Raw genomic sequence first — 17299 nt, 5'->3', positions numbered from 1 at the left:
TACGAATACAAGTCGGCTAACGATGCTTGATGAAAGCACCCACCACCGCTGATGGGGCGAACGGAATTTCATTCGGAAGAATTCTATCTCGGCTTAATCATGGGGAAAATAATAGCGATTGCATTGATTCCCAATGATTCCCAATTTCTCGTCGGTCTGAAATCAAGATCGGACCACCCGACGACTCGATCGAATAAAAAAAATTTCCCCCCTTTCAAGGAGGAAACGAGCTCCGCAAATTAGTTCACTGGATCGTCGAGCTCGAACTAATTTTATATAACAAAATACTTTTCTACCGATTGAACTGTCTGGGGAGACAATCAATTTTTTTCTTCCGAAGCTAGTTGTTAGGACTGGAAGAATCGGCGAAAAAATGGAACGGCTGAATTGGGACCCATGCTTTCTTTTGCGATGCAATAAAAGAAAACTTTGACCTTGAATGTCAACGTCAAGGTCAATTTTGCGGTGGCTTTTTTCTGCAGGTTTCCATAGATCCAGACGTGTAGAATAACGCTATGGTAGTCGTGACAAATAATTTTCGAACACCCTGTACATAGTCTTTCTCTTTATTTCGAATTAGCAAGTTAAAATTTGTCCAATTTTTCCAACCACATTTCCCTCCCCTAAGCAAAATCCAGAATAGCGACAATTCCGTAGAGGCTGAATACTTCGCAAATGCAATAATAATCCTGATTACGACCGCTTTAAAAGTTTATGTCCAATGTAACGTCGGACCGAGCGACCCTTTTTTTCGCGGATATTGCGACTTCACGGTTTTAATGCTCCCTTGTTCGCGGGCATTTCGTTAATTAAGTACCAGTCGAGATTACGAGGTTACCTGTAATTTTTCTTCATCTCCGGAGGATAATATGTCGAGGGCTTTCGTTGTGCGCGCCTGCTTTGAACTTCCAGTCGTTGTTACTCGAAGGTCTCCGTTTTACAGGGAAAAGAAAACTCCGTTTGTACAGGCTCGTCGTAAAAATTCACGAGGAATTTTCGCAAACGAACACGCGCCCGGTTTGCGTCGTCCTTCTCTCTCTTGCTTCTTTCTTTCGTTTTTCATGAAAGATTCAAGATGGACACGGCCAACCCGTACGGGATTACTGGATCACAAATCTAGAATTTTGACGACGTTATGAATAAATTTTCGCTGCTCGGCCATGATTGTTACGCGCATCCGCTGAACGGCTATTTTAGATAATTACATACAGTATTTTATCATTTTTGTCATTGTAATATTGCTCGAATTCATGAACCGTTGTGGTCGGCGACATTCGAGCAACTCGATATTAAAACCATTATTTAATACCTTCTGGTTATTGCGACAATTTAAAATATTCTACGTTCTTGTAAAATTATCGTTTAGTAATTTCACGCATAGTTTCTCTGAATTTGTTAAGTACATTATATACATGTACTTGATCCCATTAGAAATCAGCGATCTTAACGATTCTTCCATTCCACTAATCTCAGGTTATTTTATAGTTTCATGTACGCCAGTTATCATAATATTTTGTATCAAGAAAAAACATCGAAAATCGAATCAATCTAGAATCGAGTCGAAGAGATTCTTTATCCATAACAATCACAGTTGTATATAACTGATGAAATTAAATTAAATGAAAAAAAAAAGAAATTGTAAAAATCAGTATTAAACAAGAACATGATATAAATTGAAAAACATAGATTGCAAGCCTGCCCGTAAAAACGCTACGAAACCCGATATATCCGCGGATGCAAATACGTTAACCAATCGCTAACTTAATTTTTGATAAGACTCCGATCTTCCTTAACTGTCAAGCTATAAACGTGAATGGTCTTCTTCCCCCGTTTATCTTTCTCCCGCAATATCCGTCACTTACTCCGAGGACGCATAGGTGGGGATCGATAGCATTTTCAACGGTACATGAAGACATCTCTGCATATGATCTGCGCGGCGGCCAGCCGAGCGGATTCAATCTACGAAATGGCTGCACAGTATCCATCGTGTTATACAAGCCAGCGCTTTCAGGTTCCTTCTTTTCATTCGTGAACAGCCCCGAAAGGTTCCGCTCGATTGCACGCCATCGATTCCGACGATCCTGCGGGGGTACACAGAGCGACGCGACTCTCGGTCTCGGGGGTGAGCGCGAGCAACCGGCAACATTATTTTGTTTTTCATTTGCGGCCCGGGGAATCCCGTGAAAGGTGAATTTAACGCAGGGTAAGACCTTGAGGTGGCTCTTTAGCGACGCTGCTTCCGGTTAATGCGACCCAACACTTTGGGGTAGTTTCACCACCGTTGGCCGGTCCAACCCTTTCAGCTATACTGGCCCATTATCCCGAACCATTATCAGTCTTCTGGAAATTCTGTTTGTATCTGAAAAACAATACTGTAGGTTTAATAACTTTGGTATTAGTGATCCTTGCACTTCACACTTTTTATTCGTCTATGTTCGGTTTTTTCAGTTTCTTTCAATTACATTTTGTAATGAAGATTATTACCATTGTAACTATTACTTGGGAACAGTTGGAACAAAGACGAAATAGCTCTTCCGGATAAGTATATTAGATTTTTATGAAATATAAGCCAGTTTTATGTCGGGTAATTCAACTAAGCAGAAGGTGATTCTATAAGTAAAAATAAGTCGAAATAAAAGAAGAAATATTTTTAGTTTGAGGTTTTGTTTACGAGATAATCGAATTTGAAAATCTGTTGGATACGCGTGCAGTAGAATAGGACTTGGCTAGCGCGTCTGTTCATTACATCCCGTTTCTACTTACTAGTTCTACGACCGTTCTACTACTGTATCATCAATTATCAAATATCAAATTTTCAATCGATTAATATTACAACAACGATCTTTACCCCAAGGCGTTTATCACGAAAAAGTTGATTTACCCGTTAATCGAAGTTTCATTTCTAACGATTTACTTTCAAAATTAGTTAAATCTGACAAACTATACTATAGGGGACTTGTTCGACCCACCATTCCACCAATCCTAGTTACTCTACGCTCCGTTTCCTCTTGTCTATTCAGCCCTCCTGTCGGAGTTCCGACGTTCTTCGTTTCATGGGGCGAAATGGACGTCAGGTCGATCTTTGTCGAACCGTCGCGATCGATCCTCCACCGTCCACGTTAACTTGTCTTAGCTTCGATTAGGTTCCCACGGATACGTCGACTCGGGAACTCCATAATCTACGCCCGGATACGGACTTAGCGAAACAAGGGATGAGGGTTCAAAGGGAATGGAAGAAAGAGCCGGCCGCCAGCGACGCTTATCCGAACCGACTCGCATTCCCGCGCGGTCGTCGAAGCAACAATTAACTCGCCGCGGAACTAATTAGGCGTTCCGTTGTTCTGGTTGTTTGTGAAATAAACAGGTCGTCCATCCCCGGGTTTAATTGTCCGATCAACGCGATATCTGACCAGGGAAAGCTCGTTACAGGAGGAATTGAGAAAAAGTGGACCAGCGTTCACGTCCACGGTGTTTAATTACGGGAATCGGTGTTTTCGTTGATTTAACGGCGCGTGACGTTAACGATATAATTATTGGGCTTCGATATTGCGTCAATCGTTCTCTTGAATGGGAATATTTTTCTACGAATCGAGATAACGTGGAGGATATAGAAGTACCGAAGCAGGTAACACGAATAGGTCGTAAACACTTACAGAAATTATTAAAATTTCATAACAGTGCAGTTTCTATTATCTGTCGCAAGTTTTATTGCAGTATACAATTAGTCAAAAAAGTTTTGGTACACCCTTTAAGAAAGGACAACGTTTTAAAAATTGGACCAAGTCACGTGAGTGTTTTTGTGAAGTTAGAAGGCTTAGTTTATTAAATGATGTATCAACAAAATTTTTTATTTTTTTTTTTAGCTTTCTCTTCTTTTGGTATCTGAATCTTTTGTCAACGTGTACGAGTACCACTTATTTTCAACAGAATTATAAGGTTTTCCTGTTTTATCGAGTATCAACTGAATTCGATCGATATTATTTTTCCAAGTAGATTTTATGCTATTTTAATCATATCAATCGGTAGTACCGTCGTTACTTTATTTCTATTCGAAGGAGTTGCGAAACAACAGTCGAGAAAAGACACTGAAAGACAAAGGCTTCCCTCCGTTCGATAAATAATTCACGGGTGTCCCTCAATAATTTGCGAGTTGTGGGTTTTACGACCGCATTAAATTGGAACCGCATCGCTTTCTGAACAGAAGAGTTAAAGGCAGCTTTTACGACATCCGAGCCTTTCTTCGTGCTGTATACGTACGGCCCCCCGGTGACAGCACGAACTAAACGGAAGTTTCTAAGAAAATTGTCTCACGTTCCCGTACGAGTGACCGTTTTTCGTCGGTGCCGGGTGGCGGCTCGCAGGAATTGAAAATAACCGAGACATTTTATCGATGCTGTTGCGGTTGATTTAGAGTGCCCTGACTCCACTAGCGACGCGACGTTAACGTCGTCACGTTATCTAGCGTTGTCAATTTAAAATTTATGTAATTGTTTCGGTTCAATGGACCAGAATTTATGTCTACGGTTCTTTATTGTCATCCTGGGGACTCTTAAGGTATGAATAACATTGAAATGAAGTGTATTTTACAATATTTCAAAAAGATAATAATACGTATCTTCAAGAGATCCATAAATTGACACCCTTATTTACTTCTTTCGATGTCCGAAATTTGAATAGTGTATATCAATAAACTTGAAAGCCTTTCATGTAAGAAAGTTTTGATCGATGTAAGTTTAAATGATTTTAATAAATATTTACTCTACTTTCTATATCAACATCAAATGGTAAATTCAATTGGTATTATAAAATGAAAGTTTCAGAAATGTAAATTAAACTTACGTCATTACAATATTATATTAGTTCACTAAAACTCTTTTCGTATTCCAAAATGAAGAATAATCCCAACGAATTTTGAATTAATTACGTATTACACACAAGAATTTGTAACACATATTTTGTGACTCGAACGATGTTGAATTTCACGACGACCAACGTGTGCTTTGAGATGAAACGCCAACGATCGTAGGATAGAAGCGACACGCCGGGCTTAAATGCAAGCGCCGCGATGTAATTCTAATCGGTCATGGTCGTCAGGTTTGCTTGGTTTAACTCGCTGGGAATTGCAGGAAAGTTAGTTTCCATGGGATAGTAGTTAAACTGCACACTCGTTCATATCGTAGCCGATGGTACTTTCTGGGAGAATGGAAAACCAGACAAACAGCCAAGCTTCGAAACGTGGACATTACTGTTTCACATGTGCCTCTTACAGTTCCATCCGCTTCAACCGCGCAATTCATAAGGGCCGTGCAATTGTTTGCAGGCTGAAATTGTGAAAATCAGTATCACTGTCTGTTTTGGGGTCTAAATTCAACCGATAAATCCCAAAAAATAACAATCTAAAAAATGAGAGTAAATAATTGAAGAACCAAGTTATGGTTGTCGAAGGGTTGTCGACGATAGATGAATCGTCGAACGGTCGTCGATGATCGATGGGTCGTCACGGGTCATCGGTGTAATGGTTATGGGTGAATGTAATTAATACAAATTAATATCAGATATTTGTGTATATGAGATAATATAAATATATAAAAATTTAAACAACACTGTTTTCTACCAACGCTTAACAATCCATAATATTGTCTATAAAGTACGATATAAATACGATATAAACATATAAGGGACACAATAATAGAAATCATTCTAGTCATCACCACTAGACTGCGGATTTTTATATCAATATATGTAAAGACTTATTTCCAGAAATTCGAAACCACCAAAAATTTCCTTACTACATTAATCCTTTCGGTGCGGCAACACTTTTGACGAATGGGTCGCGTGTGCGCGGAATATTCTACTGTTTATGGTACTATTCATGAAACGTGTATACACGTCCATAGCACTCGTAGCGGCCAATTCATGGAACGTGTATACACGCTCATAGCCCCGAAAGGGTTAAAGGTCCTATCAGGTCGTACATGAATTGAAAATCGTACTAAAACTTAGTGTTTTTTAAAATTCAATTTTAGCAAATCGATCACACTATAGATGCATAAAATCCGCAGTATAATCATCAAATAAGTTACACAGTATAATTCGAAACTTCCCCCTTTATTTTCCATTGAAAACCAAAGATCCACATCCATTCTCTTAAAAGCTGCTGACAGCTTGTGGCGTATATAACTTAGTCCACAATATTTTTCTATCAGATTATCGCAAAAAATTCCTCCAAAACACGTCGTCCACCGTACCAAATATTTTCATCTATTAGTGAAAACGATTTAACGGGGTCCCCGGTACAGAGTTTTCCTCGTGGAAACGTTATACATACGAAATCCTCGATATTGCCGGTTTTCCATAAGGGATATACCCTCGAATCACATTGTACGATATTGATTATTCGATTTTTCGGCACGCGGGGAACGCTCCATTCCCGGTGGAATAATATTGTCTAGCGGATAAAGAAACAGCCGAACCTGTGTCAACTGCGACGCGAAAAATTTCTCGGAAGCCGGTCGTTTACACAACGTATCAACGGAGAGGCAGCGGGCACGTGGGGGAGGAAAAAAGTGCGGGATTTAATTTCACGGTTCAATGCCCTTCGATGACTCCACTATCTATTTACTGTACTCACCGTTGGCCCGGATTTTGCTATTCCAAACGAGATATCCCGCTTAATTAACGCAACGGGGGGGCAAGCGTGACCTGCCGAGAAACACAGAAGGGACGTCGAGCGAAAAAAATGAAAAATACGTCAGGAATGTTTAATTGCTCGACAACGTTTTAATGAAGACTCGTGGGACTCTTGTACGTCGCGACAATAGAATCTTAACGATTTATTCGGACGCACCGGAATCAATGTTTAACAGATTAAGAGGTTATTTCTCTTCGGATGGGTAAAAAAATCGCCATCGCCAAGCGATATTTCAGTGATGGCCAAACCTTCAGGACAGAAGCCATATACAGTCTATCAGAAATACTCGAGAACCGCATCCTCAATTGAAACGGTATTAACCCTTTGCACTCGACTGTCGCCTCTGAAGTGACAAAATGTATGGAAATTTAGAAATTCCGAGTGCAAAGGGTTAAAACGTGAGTTACGCTTACAACCTGTATGTACAAAATACGTGTATCTAGTATGTATCAAGATTATAAAAAAATATGGTAGAAGTAAAGGAACCCGCAGAAAGGATCTATAATAAAACTGCAATATATCATGAATATACGTAAAAGACATTACTTAAGTAAAAAACTGCCACTTTTTATCTTTCGGTAAAAAAACATAGAAAAATTATTCAGTAATACACACTAAAAGTAATACAGTAAGAAACAAAAAATTTTGGTATTAAATCAAATCATTTATTCTAGTTTCATGTCACGTAAAATACATTGCACAGAGACTTCAAATTCAGCGGTATACCCAACAGTATGCCCAACTATTATCGTTAATTTGAGTCGATCTCCACATAATATCAAAAACACCGTTGAGAGCCCGTATTAAATTCCCCGGAACAACAGGCTTTAATCCCGAGGAGGCAAAATTAAAGCGAAGGCATCGTTGCAACCGCCGCCGCGAGACCTGTTGAACACGTCGCCGCTGCTCGACAGGTGCATCCGTCGAAGGGGACAGGGGGAGGGTTCCTCGTCGATTTTCCCGGCCGAATACGCGTCACGTCCGCAGCATCGATTCTCCATATAACTCGCCACCAGCGGTGCGGCAGCGTCGAACTTTTATCACGCGATTGGAAATGAAAGTTTCGCCGAGGCAGAAGCGAGGCGAAGACAAAAGGCGGCCCCGATCGATCACTCTCGCCGCGCCGTTTTCGATCAGGGCCGCCACCTGTAAACGCTCTGTCGCCCACCCACCCCCTGAATCGAGAAGTTACACCCATCCTCCAACCCCCCGTCGGACTCTTTTTCGACGTTTCGCGGTCGATTGAAGTCGGACAACAAGCTGCCAACACGAATACCACCGCGTGGATCCCGTCGCGATCGTTCCGGAACGCTGCGCAGTTTAAGGGCGTTTAACACTTCCCCCCCACCCCCTAAAACACACGCCGAGTGAGGTTCCGCTAGGACGAACCGTACGGGCAAACGCGGAAACTTCCGTAACTTCCTTAATATACGGGACGTGAAAGTGAAGTTTTGAGAGAACCCGCAGTCGGAGAGCGTGTGCCTTTCGAGGAGTTTCGAGAACCGATGCTTGCGTCCAGTCTGCGTTGTCATCTTTGCGCTGATGCATTGTGTGTTGCGTTAACCCTTGCGCAGGGTACTCAGGTACCATTTTCCGAATTTCCTTTCACAATTTTTTATGTTCTTGTGTAAAACAGCAGTTGGTATATTATAGGAAGGGACAACGAAGAGTTTCGGAAAAGTATGAAAGTAAAATTATCTATGTTTATCTACAATAATCTGTTAGAATACGGGGTATTCCGATTGGTCAATAACCGTGAATATTTTTGCTGCCAACACAAGAGGGCACCTCGATGGGATATCAATGAAAATACATAGGTGAACGTAGAGTAGAGGTCACAATCGACAACAGATATTGTTTTTCAATGAACCTCGACGCGTGGGTTCTTTTATGAAATCCGTCGCGGCGTTTCAGTTGTCGGCTCGATCACATTTCCCTCCCGATCCATTTGAAACGCGGCTCGTTAATTGGCTCCGCTGTCGATATTAATCGTTGCGCGGCGCGCGTTTCGAAATTCTAATCCATCGTAATGGAATTAAAACGGGAACCTAGGGAGGGAGGGAGGAGCTGAAAGAACGAAGGAGAAAAAGTTGAATGATCGATCGTCGAACGATACCCGTTCGTTCGAGTGGTATATCCGGAGCATCGAGCACGCGTAGAATTTAATGCGAGTCCCGTAAAAAATGGTTCCTCGTGGAAGTACCATTTTTCTACTAGGATAGACTTCGTAGAAATTCAATTTACTATCGAACGACGGACATCGTAAATCATTTGGAATTATTTTCCAAAGAGCCGCGGGTTTTTATCGAGGGTGGGAAGGGGGATGGGTACCGAACCGGCAAACACAAACGTTCAGGAACGATAAAAGAAACGAGGCGTTCCTGGAATATAATCATGCCTGGAACACGAAGAGGATACGATATCGATTCAAGGCTTCCGATCTTATTCCGTATTAATATTTAATTAATTGATTGATTATTTAATTATTGTGTACCTAAACTTTCTGTTTGTCCTCTAGGGTTTCATATACTTGTATAGTGAACCACCCTTTGGTTGTCCTTTTTTATACGTTTAGATATACAATAGTTCGTAAAGATATACAAGACTTTAAACAAATATTTCTTTTGCCGTAATTTAATCGAAACTAAATCATTCCGTATATAGGGTGGTAAAATAACTTTGACCACCAGGAATGTCATTCAGTATTTACACAATTTCAAAGACCATTCATTCGCACACCTTTGTTCCATGTTACGTTTATCATGTATAAATGGCTCTAGACGACAAACTTTGTCCAAATTTGACCTTCGACAAAATGTTCTGAACAGTATTCGAACGTTTCACGGGTCTGCCAGTTCTTCATACGAAAATCTGGATTTATCCACAAGCACAGATTCCCTTCGCCCTGTGTAACGGTGGCATTCGGATCAATCCTGATTGCGCTAAACAACCGTCATATACCATGACGAAGTATGTACGAGACGACGAGTTCACGCGGCCAGTCTTCCCATTGTCAGCGCCTGGCTCACCTTGTTCGCTCGCGTTTCCAGCATTGGCAAATTGAGACTGATTACATCTGCGTCTTTGATTCAACCCCATATCTGCTGTCCGTGAAAATTAGCGAGCCGTTAACGACAGACCACATATCCCGTCCATTCCTGGAAAGGTATGCCAGCACTCCTACCTTTGAATATCAGTGCTCATTGGGAGGGAAAATCCTATGCATGTTAAACGCACATAAGAAGTAGATGAAAAACCGTGAAATTCCTTCAGAATACTCTCTCGTTAAAAGATGTCCATTTGGGAGAGCAAAGTTTAACCCTTAAAGAGGAACCACTGTGAAACTTAAAAGAATCGATTTATTTTGTAAGTTTAACTCTTCAAAAACACTATCTGGAATTTTCAAATCAATAGGTATTTGAAGAATTTACAAAGATACAGTGTTCGTTATTAAAATTTTAATTGGGGTCAATGTAGAGTAGCTATACAGGATACATCGACAGAAAGTAGCAGCTTGAATAGCTTTTTGGAATTACGGAAGTAGGGGAAAAACTTTTGAAATAGAAGTTATTTCGTACGAATGGGGTCAACCTACCCCCTGACTACGCGTGATAGTCCCCTTCAAGCCAAATCACTTTCATATGAAAATTCTTTCTCTTACCCTTTATTGGTCCGTTCTGCGTTATTAAATTTCATAAATTGCTATATTTTCTTGTGTTTCACATACGCATATGTATAATAAATAGATATTAAAGCGAAATAATTATTCGTGCTCGCGGAAAGCATTCTCCATACTGAATCTAGTTGCTGCCTGGGAGAAAATGATGTTTTCAAGAAAATGTGCAACAGAAGTTGAGAAATTTCAATCATGTATTGATTAACAAAGTCACAGTACAGTTCGTATTTTTAGTAGAATAAACGAGACTGAAGAAATACTTTCTTTTTAAAAATAAGAATTCTGAAACCAGAATATCTTAAAATATAAAACATACGACTTAAATAATACTTAACTATCCAAAGCACCTATTTATTTCAATACTTCATACAATACAACTGAAAGATCCACAAGAGTCACAATTGAGACACCATCATCCCTCCAACATCGCTGATCGATAATCAGTTCTACGAGAATCAAAGAGCAATTAAAGATAAAATAAAAGTAACTCCGACCCCCCGAGAAATAAATCTGCTTCGTATCGTAAGATAAAAGGAACGAGCCAACGGTTAACGTCAATTAAAAGAAAGAAGATTTCAATTAAGATTCGAATCTTGAAGAAGATCATCCGACCTGGATAGCTAATTTCACGATTGGAACGATGGAATTTTTACCTCGTCTACGGAAAGAAGACCTTTGATTCCGTCGTGATCGAGAATCGACAACAAAAACCGACACATCGTAACGGAGCCGAAGATTTAGCGCGAGACAGTGAGCTACATACAGTATCCACGAACTATTATTGATTTCTCGACAGTCAGTGGCCATTATTGTCAAACGTAATCCCGCCGTAGGCGTCGAACCACGACAGCTGACGGTGGATTCTTCGGGAGGGGTGGAGGGCTGCGTCTAAATATCGATACGAAATACGATATACGTATAGAGCGGGGCTGTCAGTCAGTCAAGTTTGACCACTGGGTTGATGGGATCATCGCCTGATCGCATGGCTGCCGCTTGAATGATTGAAATTATCTTCATGACTGGCGGACCTGATCATGCTCGCCGGGCCAATGTTGGTCGAATACGCCACAGTGTACACACACGTGGCACCCGTGTCAAATGCATAATTAGTATGTCAAAATAACGCGGCGAACGTCCCTTTAATTATTCATACTGTGTCCGCGATCGACGGGCGAGCGCCCATGGGCCTCTTCGACAAGTTTCAATCGGAATAGGCGAAATCGGATATTTTTTGGAGTAACATTTCGGATTTTTTTTTACAGCTGGATGTGTTGCAGTGTATGTAATTAAATCGTATTTTTAGTGATATACAATAAACGTATATCGAAGGATTTTTGAAAATTTTAAGTATTGCTGATTTTATGGTTGTTTGAAATATGCTTTGTAGGTGCTGACAGTGGAGACATAAGAGTATCTGGGAGAAGATGTTTTCTTCTAACTGAAATCATTTTGATTAGGTACTCTTATGTCTCCACTGTAAGCACCCACAAAATTTATTTTCATAAGTTTGTTAGTTCAACGGATAATTCATTAATCGACCGATCATTTCATATGAACAATTTTAGTCTTTTGTTCAAGAACGGAATTGAAAATACACTTATAATAGTACTTTCTTTATTACAGAACATGTTGTTATGTTTTTACTGGTATATGACAACGATTATAATTTCTCAAGGAATATACATATGTATATCAATATTTCGTCACGCCATCCTTTCCATCTATAATTGTTTGAAATCTTCTCAGCACACATTCAATATTTTTTTTTGACACAATATAATTTAATAATGTCAGAATAACATCAGAATAACTCTCACGTGAACCCATAGCATTAGCAACCATGGAATCGAACGATTGGCCGAGATCACGGAGGAGCTACCATCGAAATTGTCCAATTTCACGTCGATGAAATCGTTTTCTACTGTCGAAAATTCGACGACGCCGCACGTGAACGGCTCGCAGAACGTTAAATAGTTCCTCGCCGGTCCAATCGTCTCTTCCCGGCCGATCGAGTTGCTTTCTGCGCGTCCCAACCACCGTGTCGGGCCGGTCCTGTCGCCGGAAATGGAAACGTTGCGCAAATAATATCCGTTTCATGATCGTCCTCTCTCGATACAAAAGATGTCCGCTAGCAACGAAATCACTTGGACGATCTGGGCTTCTCTGGTTTCGTTGTAAGTCGGAAAATGGATGTCACCGAAACCTGCATGATGATCTTAGATATTAGTATTTTTGGATATATATTATTCCAATAAAATTGTGTCTGACTATGCCAGTAACTATGGTTGAAGGGATTTATTATAGATCAAAGTTTAAGTTGCCAATATTAAAGCCCTTTAATGTTATATTCCCAGAACACAGATCGCTCAGAGACAACCCGGAAACGTTTGTAACACATGTTCAAGTTCCGTTCCTCGTTAATTGCTTACGCATCGATCCCGTCGTCCCCTTCCCGTTACAATCAGCTTGATTGTTCTTCGATTTGCATCGATGATTCCGACGTGCATCGACTGGCCTGCCTTTGATTCAATTGTTCATCTGTGTCCAATACCGGCGGCTTCGAAACTCCGCGGCTCCCGCTACATAGAAAACCTTATCACAACCGTGTGTCGAATTTCACAGATCGAATCGAATTATTATTTCCAAACTGTATACAATACAGGCGTAGTGAATCGTTTTATTACGAAAACACAGCAATTCTTGCTTCCATAAAACTGACTGTAACCGGTTGACGTGTTAGTGACTACAGAGGAATCAGTCGTCACTTCAAACCTTTACACGTGGACTATTCCTGATTCACCTGATCAGAAAATACGTCACGCGAATTCAAAGCGAAGTTGTTCGAAACTTCAGCAGTTTAAATTTTTAATGACCGAAAATTTGATAGCCCTGGGCCACAAAAAATCTTAATCCGGGCCTAGCTTACGCGAGACACCCTATACAGTGATTCCTCGATGAATGCAACACGAACAACGGCGTTATTCCCACTACTGGGGGGCTTCCTTAGAAAATCAAACGAAACAGAGTAAACAGAAGCTAAGCAGAGGCTCGACTTCCGATAAAAAACAATTTTATGAGAGGCTAAACACCTTTCCATGAATGCTCCGAAGCGGACCCAAGTACGTCGCACTCATCGACACATTACTGTAGTATCTAAAACCAGAAGCGACAACGCTTCGTGGCGTACACCCAGAAAACAATAAACAGTTTCTGTCGCCACTTAGAAGCGGGCTTCGAGGCGATCTTTGATTAGCCATCGGAATAACACGTCACGTTCTTCTGTTGTTGTCGCCAGGCGGGATATTCCATGCGGGGGACGAAGAGCACAAGGCTGCGTTTCTAAAGGCTGTGTACGAGGCAAGATTCGAGCACGTTGCGCCCGCATTCGAACTGCAGCCGATCATAAAAGACGTGGAGGTTAATACCGACAGCTTCAAGACCGCCGCCGCGGGTTCGTATGAATATTTAAAAATGCAGCTGTTTAAGTTGTTTAACGGTCCCGGAGAACGGTGCGAAAAGACCATCGCGTGACGGGATTAAAACAACTAATGAACCAATTAACGGCCGTATAGAACCGGTAAGCTGGTCGACCGAGGAAACTTCGACGTCGTGTCTTGATTAATTGTACGGGTAGGAAGCACGCCGGGTGTCAATTACCAGGAGGGGGGGGGGCAGAGGAGGAACAGTATCGATGGAAAATAACTATCCCGTTCGTTTCGTTTCCTCACGGCTTCCTCGTCGAGAGACTCGCTGTCCCCTGACTTCGGACTCGTCGCGATATCGCAATAAATTTCGCGTTGAGCCCTCTCGCTGGAGAACGGACGCGATAATAAAGCGTCGAAGAGCTATGGGTAGGTTCGATCTCGCCTTTTCCTTCCCGATGGAATTTCATATTTAAAAAGCTCCCGCCCCTTTATCGTCTCCATTAGACCAATAATAAGATCGTGTTTTGCTGCTCCCGATTGAAAACGGACGCTTCGTCCGTTGCCTTTGCAACCGATAAGCCGATCGCAGAAGACACTCGAATTTTAATATTATTTAACCCCGAATTCTGATGGATCGGATTTAGCAACTGACCAGGATAAATAATCTAGAAGAATGATTTTTCTTGGACGGTTCGTGCTGAATGGTTCTGAGGTGATATTAGTACAGCTATTTTGAGGGGGATATTGATGACTTTGGTACCGATTATTCTAAATAGATCCTGCCTGGTGAAATACACTGTTTATGGTAATTGTATTGGGTTAGTGGAGAATTAAAGTCGTTGCTGGATGTGATTTTACCCTGGAATAATTTTAAAGTTGGCGTGGATGATTTTAAACTTCCTTTAGAGACCACTTTAAATTCTTTTACGATATCCAAATACGTTTACCATAGACGTTTAACACTACTGTTGTTTAAATCCCTTTTCTTCTTTCAAAATAGCAGCGAACATTGTAGAACGCGGCAAAAAATAACCGAAACAACATAATCCTTTCAAATTCCAAGGAAATAAGCATTGACTTCGACAAAATATAAACGATTTATTTGGTACACCTAATAATACTGAACAAAAATTCGAAAATAAGTATTTAAAAAATTTGCTCATGAGTTAAAAAATATTATTAATCGATTATTAACAAAAAATTATGTATTCCCACCCAGAGCCAGGTTACTCATAGCCTGATACTTCCTCGGAAAGGAACTATTTCGAATAATCGAAGATATCGGCATCTCGTTAATACGTTAGACGAAACCACGCTTCTGATTTCGCCAACGGAAACTTTCGGTACCTACGTAAACATGTGTACCGATAGCAATCCCGATTTTCGCGTAGCTTGCTCGGTATACTCGTAACCGCTTACGTGGCCGCCCTCTCTTCGCCGAGTCGAATCTCGACGGGCGCCTCGTTTGCGCCCGTTTAATGTAACTTGCCGAGCCGGCAACGGGAAAGGGACACACGCCTTTAACGTTGCAGCCTGCGAGCTCCTCGAGGAAGGTGTGGCCGCAATCTTCGGCCCCTCGAGCTCTTACACACGGGGGATTGTGGCGAGCACCGCGGCACGTTTCGACGTTCCGCACATCGATTATTTCTGGCGACAGAACGAGGAACTGCAGGCGGAAGGGGAGCCAAACAATCCAACGCCGATGACCATTAACGTGTATCCCGATAGCGATATGGTCGGCAAGGTAAGCTGGAACTTGCAGTAATAGCCGTGGATAAATTGACTCTTACAATTAAATGTTGGATCGAACGTCTCGTAAGTTGGTTAGAACCCTAACCCTGTAGCACCGCTTAGGGCTGTTTTGGAGAAATTAGGACCGACTATTTTGGTGAGTGGTGTTTCGATGAAGTAATGGGAGACTCATTTATTTCGTCGGATCTACGCTTGTATGAAACAAATGAATATATAAAAGAACATTTTTTGAAAGTTTGTTGAGGAACAGACGATACTGCGAGTTAAAAATTTTGACGAATAAGATGGTTTTTGAATATTGTGTGCTACACGATGATGACTGACGCGATCTTCGGTAGCAGTATGGGCGGCAAGGTAAGCTGGACAAAAAACTAGTCAGTTTGATAATTAACGTATATTACTTTTTAAAGAAACAAAAACCAGATAATTAAATTGAAGTGGATGTGACCCCATGCTCCAACTTAAGGGTTAGATCCTTATTAGAGGACAGACGATACAGCAAGTGAAGAATTTTGGTAAAATAAGACGGGTTTGGATATTATAAGAATAAACAAATTAAGATTTTTATAGAACCATTTATGATATCTAGAATCAAGAGAAATTTGACGAGAAAGTTTTATTAAGCACCGCAAAAATTCGGATACATTCACAGTATGCCACACGTGCATAAAATGTAGTTTATTTATGAGAGCCTGGGGAATGCAAAATAATTTATTAATACCTATAAACAGGGAAAACATTGCCACTCGATAAATCGTGCTGTTACGAGAGGATTGCTGATCGTCTGAAAATTCGAATATATGCATATTAGATGAGGACTACATTATCAGTCGCATAAATTAATTCATGTTTAATAAATTGGTGTAATAATTTTCAAAATATCACCAGCGGTGCTGGCAACACAATTCATAGGAAAGCATTATACCCACGCGATTTCACAGACCATACAAAAACATAAGGTTTCAGTTTTAATAAATATAGACCAAATAACACTTGATTCCCTTAAGTAGCAAAAACAATGTTTCAACCCTTCACACAGAAATCCAGGAGAATTTTGTCCACTATAAGTATATTGAAATAACATTTCTACCTTGCTTTTGTAAATGAGATCACTGCCCCCTCCCTTCGCATAATTCAATGTCTTCTTCCCCTTAATACTCACTCCTTCGTCTATAATAATGAACCATTATCTATTTATTTAATATGAATTACCTTATAAAGTATGTATTTTTTTAGAACCAATCGTCTTGTAACGACCATTCGCTTATCATTCTAAATCACTGATAATTTCTCATAGCACTTTATTAACCAAATATAATTATTTCACGGGGCGACTGTATTAATGCCACCTTGCACGGTTAATTTCAGCTGGATTACGCGTCGCGGAGAACTTCGCGTGGGGCGAACTCCGCGTCCGACACTTTGTGCGTAATATTTCAAAGCTCGTCGAAATGTGACGAACGCAGACGAGCACTCGCGTCGCGCCGCGTAGCGTTCCTCCGATGCATTTTAAATTACACGTCAAACGAGGCAAATCGAGCGAGTTTGGAGTACCTCGCGCATTAAACCAGTAAGCTGAAGCTAATGAGCACGATCAAAGGCCGAACTTGAGCTAACAGCTTCGGAACAGCTTTTTGTGTTGTCCGCTTTTAGGTTGCGGGGGCGAGAAGAAGATTAAAGAAACACCGAACGCGTTAGAGTTTAAATAAATTAAACCATCGTCGATTGGACCTAATTAAAGTGATCTAAAAAGAC

General features: G+C 40.9%; 1 protein-coding gene across 1 annotated transcript in view; it reads left to right on the top strand.

Moving 5' to 3' along the window:
- LOC107185821 (glutamate receptor ionotropic, kainate 2-like) overlaps positions 1–17299 on the top strand; it is a 46095-nt gene that overhangs the window by 9711 nt on the left and 19085 nt on the right. The window contains 2 exon segments of the mRNA XM_015573590.1: positions 13663–13818; positions 15325–15536. Of these exon segments, the coding sequence (XP_015429076.1) occupies positions 13663–13818; positions 15325–15536 (368 nt within the window).

The sequence above is a fragment of the Dufourea novaeangliae genome, unplaced genomic scaffold (assembly GCF_001272555.1).
Source record: "Dufourea novaeangliae isolate 0120121106 unplaced genomic scaffold, ASM127255v1 scaffold14, whole genome shotgun sequence".
Lineage (NCBI taxonomy): Eukaryota > Metazoa > Arthropoda > Insecta > Hymenoptera > Halictidae > Dufourea > Dufourea novaeangliae.
The sequence above is the reverse complement of the archived record's forward strand: the minus strand, read 5'-3'. Positions and strand labels throughout refer to the sequence as shown.